The sequence below is a fragment of the Pterocles gutturalis genome, unplaced genomic scaffold (assembly GCF_000699245.1).
Source record: "Pterocles gutturalis isolate BGI_N339 unplaced genomic scaffold, ASM69924v1 scaffold27247, whole genome shotgun sequence".
Lineage (NCBI taxonomy): Eukaryota > Metazoa > Chordata > Aves > Pterocliformes > Pteroclidae > Pterocles > Pterocles gutturalis.
The window spans coordinates 951-22961 of NW_010113593.1; the positions used below are offsets into that span (position 1 = coordinate 951).

Here is a 22011-nt window from a genome sequence, read left to right on the forward strand (position 1 = left end):
AGTTCCTTGATCAAAGTTAAATTCATTTTTTCATACTCTTTTTGTGTTGCAGGTTGAAAATGTGAAATTACTAGATCGCTATACAAATAGGAAGGCAGCAAATGGGACGTTATACCTGACAGCTACCCACCTCATCTATGTAGATGCTTCTGCTGAAGTCAGAAAAGAAACATGGGTATGTGGTGATACCTGGAGTTTGTTTGAACACAAGTATAAAAATTACTTTATATTTCATACTCAAAATGAACAGGTTTGTGAATTCCAAAGCCCCAGTGGTCCTTCATAGCATTGTAATACCAAATGCTTGACGGAAACAGCTGCTTTGGAAGGAAATTAACACAACAGAAATGTGACTTGGTCGAGGTCACTCACTCAATTAGGGTTAGTTCCAGGAACATAAAAAACTTGTCTGGTTTCCTATCTCAACCTCAGTATACCAAGCCACCAAACTTGAATTTACAGCTTTTAGAAGTGCAAAATTAGCACTGAAATTAGCCTATTAAAATGAATTCTGAAGTAAAATGGGAATGAAAAAATATATTGCATGACAGGGTGGAGGGAAAGCAAAGTGAACCGGGTAAACCGAGCTGCACATCAGTCCCTGAAAATAATTTATATACATCTGTGTTTTTTCAATCTTGCTCTTAGTTACCTAGCTTTTGGGTGCACAGCCTGGATGTTTATGATGTTTGTTTGATAAGTATCACAAGTAAACTAATTTTCTACTGCTAGTTAGATGCAGTGAGCATAAGTAGCTGATAGTACTGCAGAAACTTAATATCTGCTTGTACTCCTTGCGATCTTATCGTGCCTTATGAAAAATGATGTTTATTTCTTGTTTTTCAGATTCTGCATCACCATATTGCAACTGTAGAAAAACTGCCTCTGGCCACGGCTGGATATCCACTCCTTATTCACTGCAAGAACTTCCACGTGGCTCACTTTGTTATTGGGCAGGAACGCGACTGTCACGAAGTGTATACCTCACTGCTTAAACTTTCACAACCAGGTATTTAGGACGGGAGTCTGTTTTGCAGATCGTTGAAAACATGAAGCTAGAAGGCTCGTCAGAGCGATAGAGAAAGCTTTGCCTGCCAGAGCGTTGGTTTTGCGGTGTCAGTAGAGGAGGGGGAGGATGTGCAATCAGAATCGGTTTCCACCACCAGAGATGATCTGTATGAGCTGGCTCAGTAAGGAGAGTGCTGCCCTGTGGACCAGGGCGTTTGCTTCCAAACTGAACACAAATCTTTCGTTGCAGTGGGGATGGGGTGGTCTCCCATAAGGAACTTCCGAAGACCTGTGCAAAGTTCATTTGCCCAACTGAGGCTGTATACAGCATCTCGGGCTTTTTTCTTGTAGCACTCATGCTGAGCATCGTATCCCGGACCTGGTTGTTGTCAGTCATTTCTGTGACGGAGCTGTTGGCCGTGCGTAATTCTGCCCTTTCCAGTTGATTCACATGTTCACAGACTTCTGGAATCCCACAAATAAAGCTTTAAATGTTGGAATCTTTCATTTTCTTTCCTGGTAGCATGTTTAGGCTGCTCTTAGTATTTGTCTTCTTTCAGTTGTGAAACCCTGTGCTTCACCCTGGCTGCCCTGACTTGGAGTCACTCTTACGAGTGAAGCAAAACATCCTCAAAAGCTTGTGGTCTCTTCTGGCTTCAGCTTTTTAATCCATCGTGGATGAATCTTCAGGGTCTTTGTTCTTCTTGCAGGACAGCATTCCACTGGGTTTCCTACCTGCCTTCTCTCTATGGTGGCTCCTGGTTCTGGGGTGCTCCTTCCGTCAGTGAACCAGTATTTGCAGTTTGGCGTTATTATAAGGATGCTGTTTGTCATTGCATTTTGTCATTATGTCACTAGTCTAAGGGAAGGAAATCAATAGCAGCAGTCTGCTTCATGCACTATAAATGTTTTTTGCTGAGTTGGATTTTTTTTTTTTTGATTGTTACTAAAGCTTGTGTCTGTTCCCAGCATCTCCCTTGTCCCCTGAGCTTTGGAGTTTTCTTAGTTCTGAAGTTCTAATTCTAATGCTGTATCTGTCAAGTTCCTGGTGTTACATGTAAAAGCTGTCATGTTCTTTCAGTTTTGAAAATTAGAGACTTATGTAGTGTCTTGAAGCGTGGGAGCTGTCACTGCAGGGGATTCCATCAGTTTCTTTGTCTTGTGGTTATTTGTGTAATGTGCTGTAGCTCTTTCTTTTGTTCTATTTATGGATTTTAACAGTTCTCTTTTGCTGTTTAGAAATTTTTGTATGTGTGCTTCCTTCATGCTTTTTTGGCAGAGCGTATAATTATTTATGATTTGCACATGTGTGACTGACAGCTGTGGGTTACCTGGCCGGTCCCCTGGCTGCTTTGTCAGACTCTGGCAGGTTTCACTCTGTCTCTGGAGCGCTTGCTGCCTTGGGAATCAGATGAATGAGTTATTGGTTGGGTTTGCATTTTATGAAGAGAGGGAAGGAAATTGGGATGGTAGAGATGGAGGGAGGAAGAAATTACCATTTGTCGGACACAGCCTGAAGCTTTTGTTGGGCTGCCAATAATATTCAAGACATCTATCAGGTTTTCTGTGCGGCTCAGAACTCACTGTTGAACGATGAACTCACAGGTGTGCAAGAGCTGTTGTAGGAACTCTTCACAGAAAATATACCTTTCAATATAAGTTTTAATTTCTGGATTCATTCTTACGATATCAATCTTGACTAATATGCCTATTATAGTGAATTCAGTAGGAAATCACTTGTTTGGGGAAAAATTACTACTTGGAAGTTTTAGTTAATTCTAACAAAGTGTTTTAGCGTGTCTCCCTGCACGTGGGAACTGAGTATTGGAAGTTGAGGATTTCAGTGTGAATTGTCGACACTACCCAGATGAAAACCTCTAAATACGAGGTTGAGAAATTTTAAATACCTGTAGTCTTCTCTGTAGTAGGCTTTTTTTTTTTTAAAGAGTGAGAATCAGTCTTAAGTTTGCTTAGATTAGTGAAGTACGCAAAGTGATAAAGGAAGACTTCACTTTGAGGAAGCAGAAGCATAAGGAAAACATAGACAGCTGTGCAGTACAGTGGCATAGCCCTTTGGCTTCTTCAGTAAATGATTTCCAACTCTCCTGATCTTTCTTGACTGAATATTTTTTTCCGTCCTTGGGTCATTTGTGGTACACTTGCACGGTGTGCTTACCCAAAAGCTGGCCTTTAGGAAGAAGCGTTGACCTCTCTGTCTTGGTATCTCTCTCTAACTAGGTAATTTTTTTTTCTTTCTTCTCCCAGTGAAACCTGAAGAGCTTTATGCTTTCTCTTACAATCCTAAAATGTCTAAAGAGAACCGGGAGATTGGTTGGAAGCTGATTGATTTAAAAGTAGATTATCAACGTATGGGAATTCCAAATGACTACTGGGAAATAACGGATCTTAATAAAGACTATGAGGTAATTCTCACCCAAAGTATCCGTTTGCTGCAGTGTCTCTTCTTTGTTATTAATGACATACAGCAGCCCTTCTACTCTGCGTAAGCGATGCCTCTGCAGAGGAATGAGCTCAGTTGGTTTTAATCGAAGCAGCATCATCTTGAGCTGAAGTTGTGGATAGTGATGCTGTGGAAGAACGGAACAGAGCTGCGCAGTCACCTTGGTCTGCTTTGATCCCCCTGGCAAAGTACCAGATACTTGTTTTTCTAGAGAAATGTCAAACCATCTGTTGCGAAAAACCTGAAGGACCCTTTGCTGCTTTTGATATTTTCAAACCCTGTCCCACCAGGCTGGAGACAGATGTGTAGAAGGGAAATAAATGGCAGCAGTTTGGCTTGGTGGGGAGCGAAGCAGAGTGGAAAGGGACTCTGAGGAAGGAAGAAACAGTAACTGAAAACAAACATTTCTTTTCTTGCTTGGTTGGATCTTCTGCTAAACAAGGGCTCTCAGCCATTTCAGTACTAACTGGCTGCTGCTGTTCTTTTCTTCTCTTTCGCCCCTGTAAGGCCAGATTGGATCTAAACAACATTAAATGAAAGTATTTTTCAGGAAGCTTACTCAAACTCCTGCTTCATATTATTTCCCTTCTTATTTCTTCTGATGTTGTGTACAGTCAGGCCTTTCTGTCTAAAAGACAAAGCAAACAACTCAGAGGAAGATAACAGTATATTAGGTCTTGAATTAATTCCCCCACTAGCTTTCTTTACTGTTATGCTTTGGGTTGAAGAAATATAAGCCTGCGCTGGCAGAAGTGAGCGGTAATTTTAAATGACTGTCTTTGGATGCCTGAATTGAGATATGACGTGAGAGGTGCTTTTTCCATTAGTTGATTAGGGCATCTACATAATAATAAACATTATTAACCATCTTGAAGTTTTACTGGCTGATATGTAACTGAAGTGCCAGTGCTTTATAATTTCCTCACAGTTTCTGGGCTTATATTTTAAAATTGTCAAGCCTGAGGTAAATCCAGACTTGGAGAATAGCTTCTCTGTGAAGTATGTGCTGAAAAGACTATACTTTTGTGAGGAAAAAGGAGGATAAAGCTGGTCTCTGAGGATGCTACCTGATTGCTGGAAGCTCATTTCAAGTTGAACAAGATTTAGAGGCAACTTTTTTAATAAGGTTGTTCTTCATTTCTCTTTTTGTGAAAAATTAGAGACTTTAATGAAATTTAGGGATTTAAAGAACTTCCTGCTGTTGTGTACTGTGCAGTCCATTTTTTTTCGGTTCAGTTGCAAAATTGATTGCTTCCTTCAGCACACTGTTTTATTTTGCTCCTGTTCCTGTGTTGTCTTTCTAAATGCATCTTAATGGCTTGAAACTTTAGCTGTTGACCACGTTAGATACACTGTGGCAAAGTCTATTCCTGTTTATAAATGCTGGAACATAAGCTAAAGATGAATTTTTCATGACTTTTGAATTGCTAAGTAGTAATATCTGGATTTTTTTTTTTCTTTCTTTCTTCTCACTTAGGTTTGCAACACATATCCTCCAGAAATAGTGGTGCCACGAGCTGCTAATAAGGCAGTGGTGGTCGGAAGTTCAAGGTTCAGAAGCAGAGGGCGGATTCCGGTGCTTTCGTACTTATATAAAGAAAACAATGTTAGTTGTTCAGTGCCTGCTGTCTTTGTGGGGAGCTAGGGGTTCCTCTTCTTGTCCAGTACCCTTTTAGGGAAAGAAGAGAATGAGATCATTATTAGGGATATTAACTTAATGCTTGAGAACTGTGCTTCTCTTAACAGCTTTAATATGGGTTTGTTCTGAGTCGCAGAGTAAGCTAGTTAAAGACAAACACTTGGGATGCATCCAGAGCTGTGCAAGAAGCAAAAACGTTCCAAGCTTCCTGTCTGCACTTTTTTAAATCAGCTTTCAGCAATGCCTTGTTATGTGGGGTTTTTTTTAATCTACTCTTTATCTATATTGAATAATGTTTTAACAAGATTTTCATAGTGTTGTAGAGGAGGAGACACCCTGAAATAAATCCCCACTAGCTCAGAATAACTGGAGGTTTAAGGTTGGTTTTTTTTTTTCCCCACTGAAGACCAGAATGTAAATTTTTAACTTTGCTGTCTCAGCAGTGTTTGAGATGCAGATGTTAGGAAAAATGCTGTCACAGTCAAATTGTTGTTTTCCTGAGGAAGCGTGCCTTGACCTGGGCAATGCTTTGGAGTTGTGCTGGCAACTACTGACATTTCCCTAGAGCATACTCAGTGCAGTTCTGAGCATGGAATGGTCACAGCTGATAAGCAAAGTTGTGGAAAAAAATGGGTTGGACGATAGAAACAAGCAGAAAACATGAGAAATGGTAACATTTGGGATAGTGATCATCAGGCAGAGCGTAGTGGGTTTGAGAACATAGCAACAGGGCTCCTTAGCCTCAGTGCTCTCTTAAGATTCCCAAACTTCTAGCTTTGAGACATATTCCAGTAGTATTTCTGTATGTCCATTCAAGTAGCAGTTTTGCAGTGAGACAGAGAAGAGGACCCTTAAAACCAACACACTAGTGTTCTTTGGGGTGATGGAGCAGAGGCAGTCTGAAGGGAGAACAATGCAAGCTGTGGTGTGTTGCAGGCGGCCATATGTCGGTGTAGCCAGCCGCTCTCCGGGTTCAGCGCGCGCTGTCTGGAGGATGAACAAATGCTGCAGGCCATCAGAGAAGCCAACCCTGGGAGCCACTTCATGTATGTTGTAGACACAAGGCCAAAGGTATCTTCATGGGGTTTGTGGCTGCTTTTAAGTTCTGAGTTAGTAGTGTTGTTTCCAGTTTCTTCTTTCACACCTTTGCTAATGCTTTCTTACGCTGCGTTAGGTGAAATTGTGTCAGTCCCGAATCAGGAATTCAGTGACAGACTCCTGGTTCGGTGTCTCAGTGTGACGAATGATTGTGCATAATAAAACTGGGATGTTAAGTGCTGTTCAGAGTATTTGCACCCCTCAAGTATTCTGGGCTGAGGTTTGTGCTCAGGATGACCTGAAGCAACTGGTGGTCTTGAAGCTGCCTGAGCCAGTGAAGCGTTTTCCCGCAGAGAGCAAGGTCCTCAGTCTGTTGAGTTGGAGAGAAGCCTTAGGATTCTGTTCCATGAGGCTGAAGTGCTTCTGTCAGCAGGCCTGGGAAGAAGTGGGGCTCTATGGGGTCTGATACCAACTGAGAGAAACAATTCCTCCATTTTTTTTTGTCTTTGTAAAAATAGCGCTAATGTTCTTATGATGTGCAGCTTGGAGTTTAATACAGTTCAGCTCCTCGGGTCCATAACCACTATTTGGGGCCAGAGCTTTGCTGCTGAAGTGTTTATGTAAAAGGGTATTGAAGAAACATTTGCAAAATGGAATCTCTAGTGACTGTTTTCTAGAGGAACTGAGTAGCTTGTAGACATATTGATTGGGAGTGTTGGTATAAGCGAATTAGAGCACAAGGATTTTCATAGTACACAGTTATTTAAATAAAAAGATTTGGAAGTGCTCTGATTATTTTAAAATTGAGCTTTCTGAGAACCTGCTTCACTGCTCAGATATTGCAGTTATTTACTAAAAACTACAGATTTCGTTAAACTATGGCAAGGGCAAGAAGGAAAAAGTCTTTTGGGGAAAATGGGGAATGTTTCACCTGTTGTTCCAAGATGTATTTTGGCTTTTTGTAGTATGACATTTCCTAGAGATAAACATACATAACATTACAGAATAGGTTATAGCAATCACTGTGTGTTCTTTTGGTACAGGCAGCCTCCAGTATCAGATGTTCCACTGAAATCTATCGTTGATGGCAATTTTGTTCTGAACTATTTGGTGAAAAAGGGGAAACTTAAATTGGTCACATTTCTCCTTCTAACACAATGTGTCTTACTCTGAATGGTAGAACTGAAGCGTTGGGGATATTTAATTGTTGTAAAGGTGTATGAACTGTATATGGCTGTTCCTTCCCTCCTCTCTATGGAGGCAAATCACTCCTCTTCCCAAATCAGTATGTGGGGGGGTTCAGGTCCTCTTTTCTTTTCTTTTTTGGTCACTGCTAAAGATTTTCTGGTAGCTCTTGAACTGTTTTGGGTAATTGTTAGAGCACCTGGCTTCTTTTCTGCTGCTTTTCTGCAGTTCCAGTTGGTTGCTGTATTCTTTCTGCTCAACTTTCATATTTCTATGTTTCCCTCAGGTGGCTTTATTTCATCTGTGCATGTATGTCTGTGAAAAGCTTTGGAATTCTCTTACTATTTCTATACCACCATGTATGTATGTTACTCGTAAAAATGGCTTTCCTAGTTTTACTTTCTTCTCCAGTCTGAATCTTTTGACGTAGCTTCACAGTTACGGCAGACTCAGTGTCTCTGCCTGTTTTGATGACAGCAGTATTCTGAAATTGGGCATGGCTTTGGTACTGCCTACCCTAAGAAATTCTATCCAGGCTCCTAATGAGTTTCTGCATATGACTAATGGACTGGATACACTGGCATAATTCTAGGGAAACAGCTGGAAGTCATGTCTGGGAGGTGGGGAAGTATGTCTGAGTAACAGCTTTGTTCAGTATATTTTCTGGGAGATTTTAAAAAAAGGAGGACTTGCAAAACAGACTCATTTATTTCTGCCTGTGGTTTGTTGTAATTTTTTCTCTTTCTCTTCTATCCTGTTCCTCTTCCCTTGAATTTGACAGTTAAATGCCATGGCCAACCGAGCTGCTGGGAAGGGTTATGAGAATGAAGATAACTATGATAATATTCGCTTTAAATTTATTGGCATAGAAAACATCCATGTGATGCGGAGCAGCTTGCAGAAACTTCTGGAAGGTAGGTACGGTCTGTGCAAGTGGCCAGTCAGCTGCTTTTGGACAGAACCTTTTGCTGAATATATAAATCCTCCATGCACAAGAGGCAGAATAAATACTTATTTGCTCCCATATTCTCCTTCGACAGTGATAAAATCTCTCTCTTTGGTGCTTACGGACTACCGAACTTTATTACTCTGGGTATTTTCTATGCTGGGTTTCAGTATAGCAGCTGAGTTGCCTTCAGGGTTAGACATGTTATTTCTCTCTCTAAATTAGAACTCTCCTTTCTTCAAATCTTTGTGATGGTGGCTGCATGTTAGTGGCTGTTAGATGTGTGTGCGATGGTGATTTATGGTGAAGTAACAGATCAATAAACACTTTATTGGAAAAAGCTCAGATGAAAAAATAATGAGTTATCATTTAAAAAAAAGAGGAGAAGGATCTTTTCAGACCCTCAAGTTCTCTTATAACTAAAAATTGCTGGTTTGTGTATTTAAGTATGCAACCGGTAGTTTCTGTGTCCTTTAGACAGGATATTGCTGGCGACAATTAAAAAGTGTGGAAGTGTTAGCTTTTAGGATCTACCAAGCTCTGTTGCTGTGAGGAGATAATGAGGAGGTGGGAAAAAGAAACAGATGTTGTTAACGGAGTGTCAGCTAATTCCTTTGTTTGTGTTCTTAGTGTGTGAAATGAAGTCCCCCTCAATGAGTGACTTCCTCACTGGGCTGGAGAACTCCGGCTGGCTACGGCACATTAAGGCTGTGATGGATGCAGGTGTCTTTCTTGCCAAGGTAAAACTGTGCTCCAACCTGCAGGTGAATTTAAAAAAGTATGTACTTGTCTGTTAGGGACTGCTCTGAGGCTGTGAGGTGGTCTCTGGAGAGAAGGTGGGAACACCCCGCTGTTCAGATTGGCCTCAGCTCTAAAAACAAGCCTGCGGTTGGAGAACTGGAGTGGGTTACTCTCCTAGACGCTTGCTGTGACTAAACGAAATGCCACAGGGGTTAAGAGATTGTCCTGTTCACTGTATTTTAACCAGCAGTTAGCTAGGCTTTGTTAGAACTCATTTGAAACAAATAAAATCACAGAATATGAATAAATGACCTTTATAAACATCTCTGTATAGTAGTGCAAACAGCTCGTAACCTTGTGCTCGTTAGTTATTGAACTGCTGTGCTTTAAATGCAGGATTGTTTAGAGCAGGTTATTTTCTCCTGTGAGGTGCGGGGACTCTAATTTTGATTATTCAGTGCAGTCCTGATTTCTGCAGAGCTTGTGGCTTTGCAGGTCAGGCAAAAGGAGAAAAGTCACGAAGGCACATGGCTCTTAGTAAAGGGCATGCGAGCAGCACGGGGCAAGAGTAGTGACTTTCTGTAAATGTTGTCTTTTCTGTCAAAATATTCCTGTGTTGCAAGCAAGAAGCTCTTCTGTGTGTCTCTTCTGCCACCGGTCCAAGGGGGAGAAAGCGATCCATATGGGAGGAGGTTGGGATGAGTTCTTCTGATTTTTTCTGAGAAGTTCCTAGTCCCCATGTGTCCAATTCTTATTTACTCATCTACCAAGTTTCTCCTCGGAGGAGGGGACTGAGAATTCTTGGCCTTTCAGAAGACTGAGCATTTTGAGATCAGAGGGGCTTTGTTTCTCGACAGCCTGTGCTGCTGACAAGGCGTGCTGCAGCGGTTTATTCGAGTTGGGCTTTCCTGTGGGTTGATGGCTCTGTGCCCAGAAATGGTGCATTTCCATGGTCCAGATGAGAAATGACAAATTTTCTTGGGTTTTAGGCCAGTCAGATCAATGCAGATGAAAGGATAATATTTAATTACAGTAACTGACCTAGAAATCTGCTAAACTGTTCTGTCTGCTCTCTCCTTTCCAGGCTGTGAAAGATGAAAAAGCTAGTGTGCTAGTGCACTGCTCCGATGGGTGGGATCGCACGGCGCAGGTCTGCTCCCTGGCTAGCCTCCTCTTAGATCCCTTTTATAGGACTTTTAAAGGCTTCATGGTAAGAACACAAATGTTGGAATTTCAAAAATAAAAAACGCTTCCTGGATTGGAAATGTAAACAGGCCCTAATTAAATGCTTTAGGCCATTTCCTGGAGCAAACAGTAGATGACCTATATAAAACCTTTGATTCTATAAACAAGCTTTAATTGCTCTGAACAGCATGGGCACAAAATGGCAGCGGTTGATTTACAGTTCCCAAATCTTTGTTTCCTTGAATGTCCGCATGAGAGCCACTAATGAGACATTTCAACAAGAGATCACTGAGCAAAGGATGCAACTCTGGCAGCACTCCACACAAAAGTGGTGAAGGAGCTTGTCATTGAAGACTTACAGTGGATGGCCTCTTATCTGCTAGGCTTTAAAATTGGGTGAACTCATTCTTGTGCACAGGGCAGCATGTGCAGCATGTCATCTGTGTATCATGTAAAATCTGTGCATCATTTAAGACCTTTTTTAAAGCCATTACACATGAATTTGTCTGTCTGCTTCTGCTGCAGGCTTCTTATTTGAAGCCATCACTCAATAAGTATAGTGAGATGTGTGATGTTATCTTTCCCTTAATCTCATTTTATTAAATACCTGAAAGACAGGCTGCTGCTCTTTCTCAGCATTCCTTAAAAGAAACCCTGAGATCAGAACTATGGAAATTTTGCCTCCTCCGTTGCGTTGCACTGCTAGGGCTGTTTCCTTGCATTCTGTGCTATGTTTATTATTATTTTTTTGCTTCTGGATTATACTGCAATCTTTGGACAGTTAAAATTACATCAGAGTGTGAAACATCTGCCTGGGATTTGGTTGTGCTCTGCACAATTCTGTATGAACTAAGGAACATGATTTTGATTAGGAACAGGAGCAGTAACTGAAACAAATGGGTTGCCTGTCCTCTGAGCAGATGGTTTGTGTGCACAAATCCTATGTCAGTGGTTAGTCCTAAAGGAGCGCACCTGAAGTGTAAAGAATGGAAACATTTCAAAAGCAATATAACTTAAGTTTTCAAAGAAGTCTGAGAATTTCTGCCTTCCTTTTGTTCTTCAAGTCTCTGGATGATGGTATCAGGAGTTGATGTTTAAATAAGATCCAGCAAGGCAAGTACTGATGGATTCAGTGTCAGTCATCTGGTTCCTTAGGACATGTTTTCAAGGAGAATACTGCTTCTTTGTCACTTTCTTACATATAGCACAGGCATTCTCAAATAGCCATGTAGTTCTTCTGATTTTAGCCTGAGCTCCTCACTACACAGGTGTACTTCTTATATTCCTATTTGTGTGTTAAACATTTGTTGAATTCCAGTTACTGCTTCGTTTTGCTGAGTATCGTGATATTCTTTTCCAAATTAAACAGTACATAGTGTAGTATTATGCTGTTGATTCTTTTAACTCACTGTGTTTATGTATTATGATTTTAACAATCTAGAAACTCCCTCAAAATAATGCTAGACTTGCTTGAAATGACTTCTGATTCCAGCGATGACTTTGTACGGGTAACTGTGGATAAGTGATCTATAAATCACTGTTGTAACTACTTTCATTGGCTTCTCTGGATGTACTCAGAACAGTAGGGTCAGCAGGTAGCATTGGCTCTAAGCTTTTTAGAGTTTACATCAAAGGCTTCACTTTGCATTTTCTAAACAAAATAATGCTCTTTTTTTAACCTCTGTTTTGAAACTGAAGGTTCTGATAGAGAAGGAGTGGATTGCAATGGGCCACAAGTTCTCACACAGGTAAGAGCAGAGTTGTCACCTTGAGTGTAGCGCCTGGGTGAAGGCTTGGCTGGGAAACTAATACAGTGTGTTCAGGTTCCTGTACTCCCGTGGAAAATTTAAAGGAAAAGACAAGACAGAGGAGAGAAGATTTGGAAAACACTGGAGTTGGTGACATAAAGCCAATATCTGCTGGTGTTGGTATTTAATTTTGTTTTTTATTATTACTTTACAAAATCATACAGTCTTGAACAAATTGTTTTAGTTGAGTGTTTTCCTACCTGTAAAACCACATTCCTGTTATATGAGAAGTGCTAATGGTCTGGGAAGACACGTTAATTCTACAATCAGCTACTGGAAGAAAATCTCAGCTAATGTTTTTCGGGACTTTTACCCAGTTCAAAGCATAAACTCGATCCCAATGTAATGCTAAAACCCAATTTGACCTGCATTCCCTAGGCAGATTAAAAATGCTGTCCTTCCTGTAGTTGATAGGCTGCTTCTAGTAGGGATATTACCTTGAATCAGTACTTGTTACATTTACTGTACAGAAATTGGAAACAGAGATGGTCCAAAAGAATGAGGAGGGAAGGGACTGGTCTGTTCAGTGATATTAGCTTGTTAAAAGTTGAAGCTTTGTTCTCAATGTGAAACTGATTCCTGTTTTTAGCAATAAAACAAATCTGTTTCCTTAAAGCGTATCTGGGGAAAATAAGCAATATGCACACCCTTGTACTGGTGTACAAGAAGAAGCAGTCAAAGACAGGCTGCTGTTTGGTCATGATGGCAGACAGACAGAATCCCACCAATGTCAACTTTTTCCCCCCAATTAAGGGCTAGCATTAGTTTTGTATATTGAAGCAAGCGATGCTTCTTTGGAGAATATCGCAATTTTCCCTGGTGTTAACACCATAGCATAGGCTCAAAGATTCCTATTTCACCAGTATTTCTTGCAATGCTTGCAAGTCTGTTATGTGGGCTCTTCCATTGCTAATTTTACTTTAGAGAAAGGGACATCACACAATTCTCTACTTGGTACACTTGGAGAAGAAGTAGTGATGAGGATGGCACACCTTAGCATACAGTTGCTGTAAGATAAACCACGTAGGGTTTTTTCTGACTCTGTAGAATAATTTCTTGTAGTAAAGAAAACTTCCCAGTTGTTTAATGGTGAGGGGATTCTTTTTTTGTTGGGTGACACAAGATTTAATGCTGTTTTGTTTGCATCTCTAGGTGTGGCCATTTGTGTGGTGACCCCAAAGAAGTATCCCCCGTCTTCACGCAGTTCGCTGAATGTGTCTGGCAGCTGATGCAGCAGTTCCCGTGCGCGTTTGAGTTTAACGAGCGGTTCCTTCTTGAAATCCATGACCATGTTTACTCTTGCCAGTTTGGCAACTTCCTCGGGACCTGTCATAAGGAGCGTGAAGATCTGAAGTGAGTTGGCAGTTTATAGAGCCAACAGTCTAGAGTCACTTTAAATGTCAGAAGAAGGGAAAGTTGTGTGTGTTGGTGTGTTTTTAATGTGGCTGTAGACTGGTTAAGGGTAACCTTGTCTTGGTAGGTGCTTATATTTTACAGTGTAAAAAAAGTATTATAGATTAAAACATGACTTTGAGGATATAATTAATTTGGACCACAGCAATAACTTGCATATACCCCTTTTGGACTGGATATTTTAAACAATTATATAGTCCTCAGTGATGTACCTTGTGTTATGAAATTAATCAGACAGTGAGAACTATTTTTACACACTTACTCTGATTCTGCTCAGAACTCTAGCATTATTGATCCACTCGATTCTTTTATTTTTAGTGATTAGCTGTTATTTGTAATTGACAGAATCTTTGAGAAGACCCATTCTCTGTGGCCTTTCCTCTTACAGAAGAAGCAGGAATTGAGAAATCCTTTGTACAGAGGATTCACAGCTTACAAAGAGCTCCAACCAAACACACTACCTTTCAGTTTCCAGTAAGTTGCTCATTTAAGACGGAGAAGAAGGGGGGGGGGCTTTCCTTTCATGGTGATGTAGATTGGTAACTCAGGTTTAATAAAATACATTTTTACTGATGAGCATGGTTTGTTTTACCTTTCCCCTCCTTTTTTCATCCATAAACTGAGAGTAGTAGTGCGCAGGTAGTTGCAAAATAAGTGCAGGTACTGTAATTTAAAATAAAATTATTTTTCTTTGGTGTTGAGAGAGGGTGGGGAAAGGCAAGGAAAAGAACTTCAGATGTGTAGACAGACCCCCCCACACACACCCTGACTGCTTGCTCTGTCGAATTTACACAATAGGGTAGGCAATTGTTAAAGAAAGTTCCTCCTTTTCTCCTTTTTAATATATATTAAGGAAGTTTTTCAAGCAGGAATTTTGGTGCCCCATCACACCCAGGCTTATGCAGCCGGGGTGGTTTTCACAAGAGGGACTTCTTGTTGCTGTGTCTATTTGCCTGCCCGGGGTGTTACAGCTGGAGTGGTTCCTTTTGTTTAGTTTCTGGCTCACTCCTGTTCCCGGCTGAGACAGAGGGGGATGCAGATGTGGTTTTAAGTGCTGTGTGTGGTTACTGGCAGGCAAAGGGGTTTAATAAAGGGAGGGAGGTAGGGTAAAGTGAGGACTTGAGGCTTGGGCAGTTCACCTTCCTGTAAGCCTGCTATAGAGAAAAGTGTATTTTCATCTTATGCCGATAGCTACTGACAGTGGATGGGAATCATAAGGCAAAGGTACTTAAGTCCTTAGAAGTTTTTTTTGAGCTTTACAAAAATTTGCCCGTTGATACTGAATTTTATAATCCAAGGCTTTGGCAGTTTTTTAAAATCAGTTACTAATTTCAATTTATTGAAATTTCTCTGAAACACTATCTGGTTTGTTGGCCGGTAGTGTATGATTAGCCACCTAATTCTCTTTTCTTGCCCTGTTCTTGAGGTTTTGGTGTGGGATGTATAATCGCTTTGACAAAGGAATGCATCCAAAACAGTGTGTGTTGGATCATCTGCTAGGCTGCATGAGCCAGAAGGTGAAACTGGAGGACAATGCATCTGAATTGGAAAATGTGAGTCCCGAATCTTAATAATATTTAAAATCACGTGATGGTTTTGGCAAATATAACTGGGTTTGAACATGGGCACTGACCAATTGTTTCAGCATTCAGGCAGAGCTGGGCAGAATGAGGGGTTAAATGACATTGCTGTAATAAATAGGGTTTTATTACTCAAAATCCTTATCTGATAGGTAGAAGCTGTGTTTGGGCAACTTCTCTTGCAGGTTCGTGATGTTCTAATTCTGTAAAGAAACAGGTGTTAAAAGAACATCTGGGTTTCAACTCCACTCGCAACAAACTGTAGGGGAGGGGGAGAGAAGAAGAGAGCAGGCCTGCAAGTACGCCTGCTTGCAATATCCTTCCTATGGGTATTTAAAAAAAAACAAACCACAAACAAAACAAAAAACCCTAAAAATACAGTAGTGGGAGAGTCATCCAAAAACACATCGGTGGGAAGACCTCTCTGTCCTTGGCTAGGTTAATGTGAATGCTGAAAACTTTTAGTTTTATTAATTAAACAATGCCATTTGTATCAAACATGTGAGGATCTACGACAGTGTACTTCAATGCTGGATTACAGAGCTGAAAAAGAGGCACTGACACAGAGCTTTGCTGTTGACAGTTGTTTTTTATATATCTCTGCCATCTGGGAATAATAGCTTTCATTTTTTTTTTTTAATGTCTTTTTATTTGTGTAGAAACTTCCCTTCCTTGATGGTTCTTTGCCCAGTGAAGCTTGCTCCTTAGCTAAAATAGGACGTGCTGCTTCAAAAACACCGATGCTCAACACTCCTCAGGATTATGAAGGAGAACCACCTCCTGTGCTGAGCAACGGTGCCGGAGTGGGGGATATAGATGGTATGTCCGATGTGGACCAAAAGCACAGAGAGAACCTGTCTCATCACCAGGACCTCCACGATCTTAACAACACCATTGACGTTTTAGACTCCAAAGCCAAGGATGGAACGCCGCAGCACCACTGATGGGCTCTGAGAACTGTTCGATGAACCAGGCGCTGGCGGTGCTGAGGCGTAAGGGAGCTGTGCTCCCGCGAGGGTGGAGACCCCCAAACCATCTACAGCTGAGTGTGGGGACGTGTGTTTGCAGGGAGCTGTGCTCGCTGGAGAGAAAACGGTCTGCGTTTGGTTTGGTTCGCGTCATTTTGCGGCTCAATTGATGAAGGTGCAAACAGAGCTGCCCAGAAGGCTACCTTGAGTTAGCAGAAACCTTATTTTTCAGTGGAAACACAATGTGTGTTGAAGGTTTATGACTGCCTGCCAGTGCTGGCATTTCAAGCTGAAAGAAATCTTGGCCAACTAACGTGGAGCATAGGAGTTATGCAGTGTTTATAACTGGAGTAGGAGAGATGCAATCCGTTTATTCTCAGTGGTGGTGCAAGGTCATCTTAAAATGACAAAAAAATTTCAGTTCATCTTAAAATGAAAGCAAAACCCCCTTTTCTTAGCTGTGAATGAATCTCTGCATGGACCCTCTCCTTGTGGCAGAACTGATCCATGTTTTGTTTCCTATGCATATTTGTTAAACAAAAAAGAACTCCCCTGTGCCTTTTTATGGAGACCGGTTTAATGTCCAGCCACGCAATGTACTGTTTTTATTATTGTAGTGTAGGGTGTAGTATTTGGTCGTCTTTGTAGTCAGTATTTAAAAAAAAAAAAAAAAATTTTTATCTTCTGCTGGCTTCTCCAGGATTTTTGCTGATTCCCTGAGTTTAGTAACTTCTTTCTAAGCCAACCTTTCAAAGAATAAGCTGTTACAGACCTCATTTACTGATGAGTAAGAGTGCAGCAAGCCACAAAGACAGCCTGTAACACATTAACTTTTTGCAGACAGAGGATTAGAAATGAGAAAAGACAGGAAAAAATTTATATGGAATTTTTCTCTCTTCTTTTATGATCTTGGTTAAATTGAAGCAAGAGAGTAACTCTTGGTTCTGAGCTGAACTTGACCTGCTTTCCTCCCATCCATCCATGAGACGGTAATCCCAGATGAGGTGTGTTCCAGCATTGAAATGGGGCCTGAAATGATTACTTCACATCCCATGCTGAGCGATGGTAGTGAATGTTATCTTGGATGTTCAAATTACCTGAACCTTAGATGTTTTGTATGTTCTGTCAAGATGTGGGGAGATGAACAATATTTCTCATGGCAATGAACTTTGCTGGTGACGAACCGTAAACTGGGATGTGGCCCCGTATTGGATCAAGAAGTGGACGCCTTGGCTCATGGCTGTGGCTGCAGCTTGGAGTCCCTCCAGTGCTCCTTAACACTGCTTGGTTTCTTAAAACTGCAACAACCTTGGCTGGAGATACTAGTTCAGAGTTGGCAGGTTTAAAACAGAGGCATATATTCCATTTATGCAGAAGTCCTGTGAAGAAACAAGAGCTTGTCTTCCCAGGGAGGTGGATGGCCCAGGAAAGCTGTTCCACAGTTGCTGTTCTGGACAAGCTTCTGTAGCTTCACTGCACAGAGAGTCCCTTTGTGCAGCTTCATTCATGATGCTTTTCTGCTTTCATTTGGATCCTGTTTAAATTAGATGCTGTCATAAGGTCTTAAAAATCATGTTTTCTCTTTTAGAAAATTTTGCAACAAACTGAAAATATTTTCTAAGTTAGCCTTCCCAATCTACAACAAAAAGTAGAAGTATTCCATTATAGCATCGTAAAATGCAATAGCCATTGCTCATATGCTTATAACCTCTGGTGAAATGGCTAGGTTAGTTTCAGTGGTCAAGACAGAGCAGAAAAGAAAAAAAAAAAAACACCACTCCCGAGTGTCTCACTTTGGGTAAGAAAAGATATCTTTTATTAAGCATATAGAAAGACCCAAGGAAAAAGGGCATTAGCTTAGAACATAGTTTCTTCAATGCCTCGAATGGCAGAGAGAAACTTTTTTAAATGTTGCAAGTTTTTCAATCTTAAAGCAAGTAATATAGTTGTTTTCAAGGTAGGAGTGAGAAAACTACCATTTGCAATTGATTTAAAAACTAAGCACATAAAATAATGAACCAGATATGCTTAAGCAGAAGATGTTCGAAATTTGTTGAGGGTGCATACCAAAAATAACAGTTCATACAACAGCTATATATTTTATTTTGAAAGATGTGCATTTCTGAATGCATCTTTCCTTAATCTGAAGATGAGTAACTGCTGTTGAGTCTCTTTGCTCCTAAAGAGAGATCTGCTGACCTCCTAATGTGAAGTTAGATGGTCTACGGGCCTTTTAAATTAGCTGTATCCTTGTACTCCTGAAGTGAAGAGATGGCACCCCAAGTCTTAATCTGGCTGCTCTAGATACCCAGGGTTCAGAATCTGCTGTAGCTTTCCACTGCCGGGTGCTGGAGAGGTTTCATATGGACTGAGAGATCAACCCTGTCTTTCCTTTCTAGGTGGTAGAAGAGTGTAGTGGATAGTATGCATGGCTTCTTAGAGAACTCTCAAAAGGTAAAGGAGACCAAGACAGGCACTTTTTAGGACCAGTTATTCGAGGTGTTATCAGTTCTTTTAATGTGTTCTCTAGTGAAAATCAGAGATACAGAATTGTAGAGAGTTTTGACTGACTACTGAAGGATTTAGACATACCATTGGTTAATCTTTGTATAAAAACGTTTTGCAGAAGGTTTCTGTAAATGTTTACACAATGCCTTGACTTTTGAATTACCTTGAAAAAAGTGTAACAGTCTTTGCTTATTCCTGAAAACGTCATGCTGACATCTCCACAAATCCTTCTTGACTACAATATGACTACAGGTGCATATAACCGTGAAAAGATTACTTCATACACTGAAAGTATTAGTAAGCTTTTAGTAATCTTGCTGCTTTTGACTTCTGTAAAAAAACAGTGGATGATTTTATACTTTGAAATGCAAAACCTAGCCAGAAAAAAAGGTAATGGTCTGTCTTTTTAAACCTCTTGGATTTCATGTCGACAGACTCAGTCAGAGTCTGCAACATACTAAAAATCATTCGTGCTGGTGCTGTAAACGTACAGAGCTGGAAAAGATTCCAGGCTTTCCTGACTTTCCATGAGATTATGTCTTTGAAAATTGATTAGCTAGAAGCTTTTTAGTTTTGTTAGTAACTCCTGTGCATTTCAAGACCAAAAAGGAAAAGCTGTTCAGAGCGCTGCGGCGCGTCCTCGGGTCTCTGGTCAGCTAGGATGGGCTTCCCAGAGCCTTGCCGAAAGCCTGCGCTCCCTCCTTACGGAACGCCCTGCTGACAGCCGGGAGTGACCTGATACGTTCCCTGAGAGTATTCCAGGAAATCTAAAGCTGTTACGTAGGGATCTTCTTAGGTGAGCACTGTGTAGGTGAAAAGTTACTATAACTTATTTATTCCTCCTGGCACATCCGTGACCTGCACAGTCACAAATGCTGTTCTGTATTTGGAGCTGTTAACAGTGCAGCTTGCTGCTTTCCACTTGGATTCCTCTGACTGGGAAAACTGGGAAGGAGGAGGGATCCTGTTTGCTGCAGATGGGCACTGTTTATGTTACTCTTCCTTTTCTGGAGCACCTCTTGCTTTACCAAGATACCCCATGGGATCATTGTTTCCTGGCTGTACGTAGTAGAGCCTTGCAGTGGGCAGGTGCTTATCATGTTCTGCGTTAAAGCTGGTGCTTTGAAGCAGAAGAGGGACTCGTGTAGCTTTATTTCTTGGTTGAAATGTCTTAATGTGAACTTCCCAGTGCTGGATTCTTAAGTTGTATTTTGTTTCGCAGTTGTCACCTGCAGTAGAGAAAATCCAATTGGTGCTGTTTGTGTTGCAGAAAAAAAAGGGAGTCATTGTTTTGCCCATGGATGTTGTAGTTCGCAGTTGGCCCTCTTTCATGGGAGAGAAAAAAAGGTTTGTTAAAGCTTGTAGGTATAATATACTCCTAGCTGCGTATTCTGCTCCTGCTCTTAGTGAATGCCTCTCGTTTAAGTGCTTAGAAGAAAAACCCACCTGCTATCTAGGTGCTCACCGGTACCCTGGCTAGGATGGAGAAGGAGACTCACTTGTAGGTACCTGGCAAGCTTCAGATTGCTTCAGTAAGCTGCTGGGGTCCTGGCGAGAGAGATCTGCTGGGAGCTGAAGGTGCACAGAGCTTCCTTCTTGGGTTACCGGTGGAAATCTCATTGTTGAAGCATCCCGGGGTGTTGGTTCCATCCGGTTTGGAGATGGTGAGCCCCAGTAGGGGCTCAGAAAGCACCCTTGCTTCTCACAAAGCTGTAGCACCTGCAGGGACACCGTTTAAAGGAGCTCTTGGGCCAGGTGCCGCTTCAGTTCACTTTCTGGCAAAACTGGTCTCTGGTTGACGGTTGCTCTGCAAAAGGGATAATTTCTTGGCACTATTTAGTAATGAATATTCCCGAGTGACCAGGAGAACTCAGAATGTGTCTGCTGTCTTGCTCTTCTCCCCTTCCCTGCTACTTTGCCTTGAGTGCTGGGGTCATTTTTGTAAGGACCTAACACAGTGACTCCTTGTTTACACACCATCCCTCTTGCACATATAGGCACTTCCCGTGCCTCGGGGCGGGGTGGGGGGAAGAATCTGTTCTGAATGTAGTAGTTTTGTTTTAATTAAAACACAGCACTCGATTAATGAGATGAGGAGTGTCTCAAACCAGGTGATGTTCAAGTCCGTGTTTCCGTAAGCATCTTTAGCACTAAGAGCAGCCAGGTCGGTGCCAGTGGCAGTCGGTGTAATTCGTTAGGGTGAGTGTTTTCATGTACAGCGCTGCGTCCTTTCGGCATCTCTGAATTACAAAAGCAATGCAGAAGGAGGGTAGGTTAAAATGGTTGACCTATATCTCTTCTCATATCGTTTATCTATGTATATGCGTCTGTATTTAATGTAGCAGCATACTACTGGAATAACTTGTAGCACTGGATCTTGTCATATGCAACTGAGCACACGTACGTATTTTCCAATCATCCACACACTGATATTTGTAGGAACGTACCTAAAATTGTGTGTAGTACTCGGCTGAAAATTGTAAACGTTTTTGCTGTTTCTGGAAGTCAGTTGCTGTTTTTGTCAGTGTAACTGTTGAGGGACGGTTGTGTGAAATTGTGGATGATGAAATCCCGTATTCTTGAATGTGCTGTGATGGCTGTGGACATGTCAGTCATTTTAGTTAATGCACTGCTTAAAAAAAAAAAAAGTACCATGTTTAGAGGAGCACTGTGTCTTTTTCTTCTCTAATTGTATTTGTTCCATGAAGTTTCACTTGTATTACAGTTTATTTTTATTCCCTCCAAAAATAAATACCTTGCCTTTTTAAAGCAGATGACTGTTTATTGGTTATTTAAACTCAGAGCAGAACTTCACATTTTGCAATGGGAAATCAAAGGCTCTGAAGTGGGGAGCTATCTTAAACTGAGGGTGATTCTGCTTCCCCTTCTTTCACAGAATGGTTTAACGCAGCTGGTTTAAACCTTATCTTCTGTACACTTCATTACTCTGATTTTTTTTTTAATTTGATTTTTCTTTATATATTAAAACCAAATATATTTTCAGTGTTTTCTTCCTCCTGGAAAGCTGTCTGTCCCTCACCCACGGGGAAGTCTGTCTGCAGGTGGCTCCAGGCTGGCTGGAAAAGCTTTCTGAGCAGCAGCCAGCCCCTTCTCCTGGCCTGCTGCGAGGAGTTGAGTCTGACCTTTGTGGGCATCGCGTGGCACCAGGTGAAGAGATTTTTTTTCTGATAGCTTTGAGTGAACAATCTGCAGATTGCTGATGGTAACATTTAAAAATGCTCTTTTATCCTATTTGTTTTAATCATAGCTCCCGTAGTGAGTCAAGGTGGGGGGGTTTTTGAGTGCAGACGTACTCCAGTGAGGTGGGAGAATGCTCAAGGACGGGGGCGAGAGTCCAGGTGCAAAACTTGCCTCCTGTTGATAACCAAGATTGGAATTGGTGCTGTAATAACTTACAGCTGAGCAGGAACAGTCAGATCCTAGAATTAAATGCAGGTCTGCAAGGCAGAGAGAAACGAGGCGGTACGAGTTAACTTGGTGTTTACAAGGCTTTACAAAATGCTCCAGGGT

The 22011-nt window shown here is 41.3% G+C and overlaps 1 protein-coding gene across 1 annotated transcript in view; it reads left to right on the forward strand.

Moving 5' to 3' along the window:
• The window catches only part of MTMR8 (myotubularin related protein 8), a gene marked incomplete at its 5' end in the record, with an annotated part of 16359 nt that extends 411 nt beyond the window's left edge, over window positions 1-15948 (forward strand). Inside the window, 13 exons of the mRNA XM_010074569.1 lie at window positions 17-175; window positions 847-1009; window positions 3274-3431; window positions 4947-5075; window positions 6045-6179; window positions 8113-8245; window positions 8908-9017; window positions 10103-10228; window positions 11902-11951; window positions 13164-13364; window positions 13770-13898; window positions 14851-14977; window positions 15664-15948. Coding sequence (XP_010072871.1) covers window positions 17-175; window positions 847-1009; window positions 3274-3431; window positions 4947-5075; window positions 6045-6179; window positions 8113-8245; window positions 8908-9017; window positions 10103-10228; window positions 11902-11951; window positions 13164-13364; window positions 13770-13898; window positions 14851-14977; window positions 15664-15948 — 1905 coding nt within the window. The remainder of the gene's footprint in view (window positions 1-16; window positions 176-846; window positions 1010-3273; window positions 3432-4946; window positions 5076-6044; window positions 6180-8112; window positions 8246-8907; window positions 9018-10102; window positions 10229-11901; window positions 11952-13163; window positions 13365-13769; window positions 13899-14850; window positions 14978-15663) is intronic.
• Between the last annotated feature and the right edge of the window lie 6063 nt (window positions 15949-22011).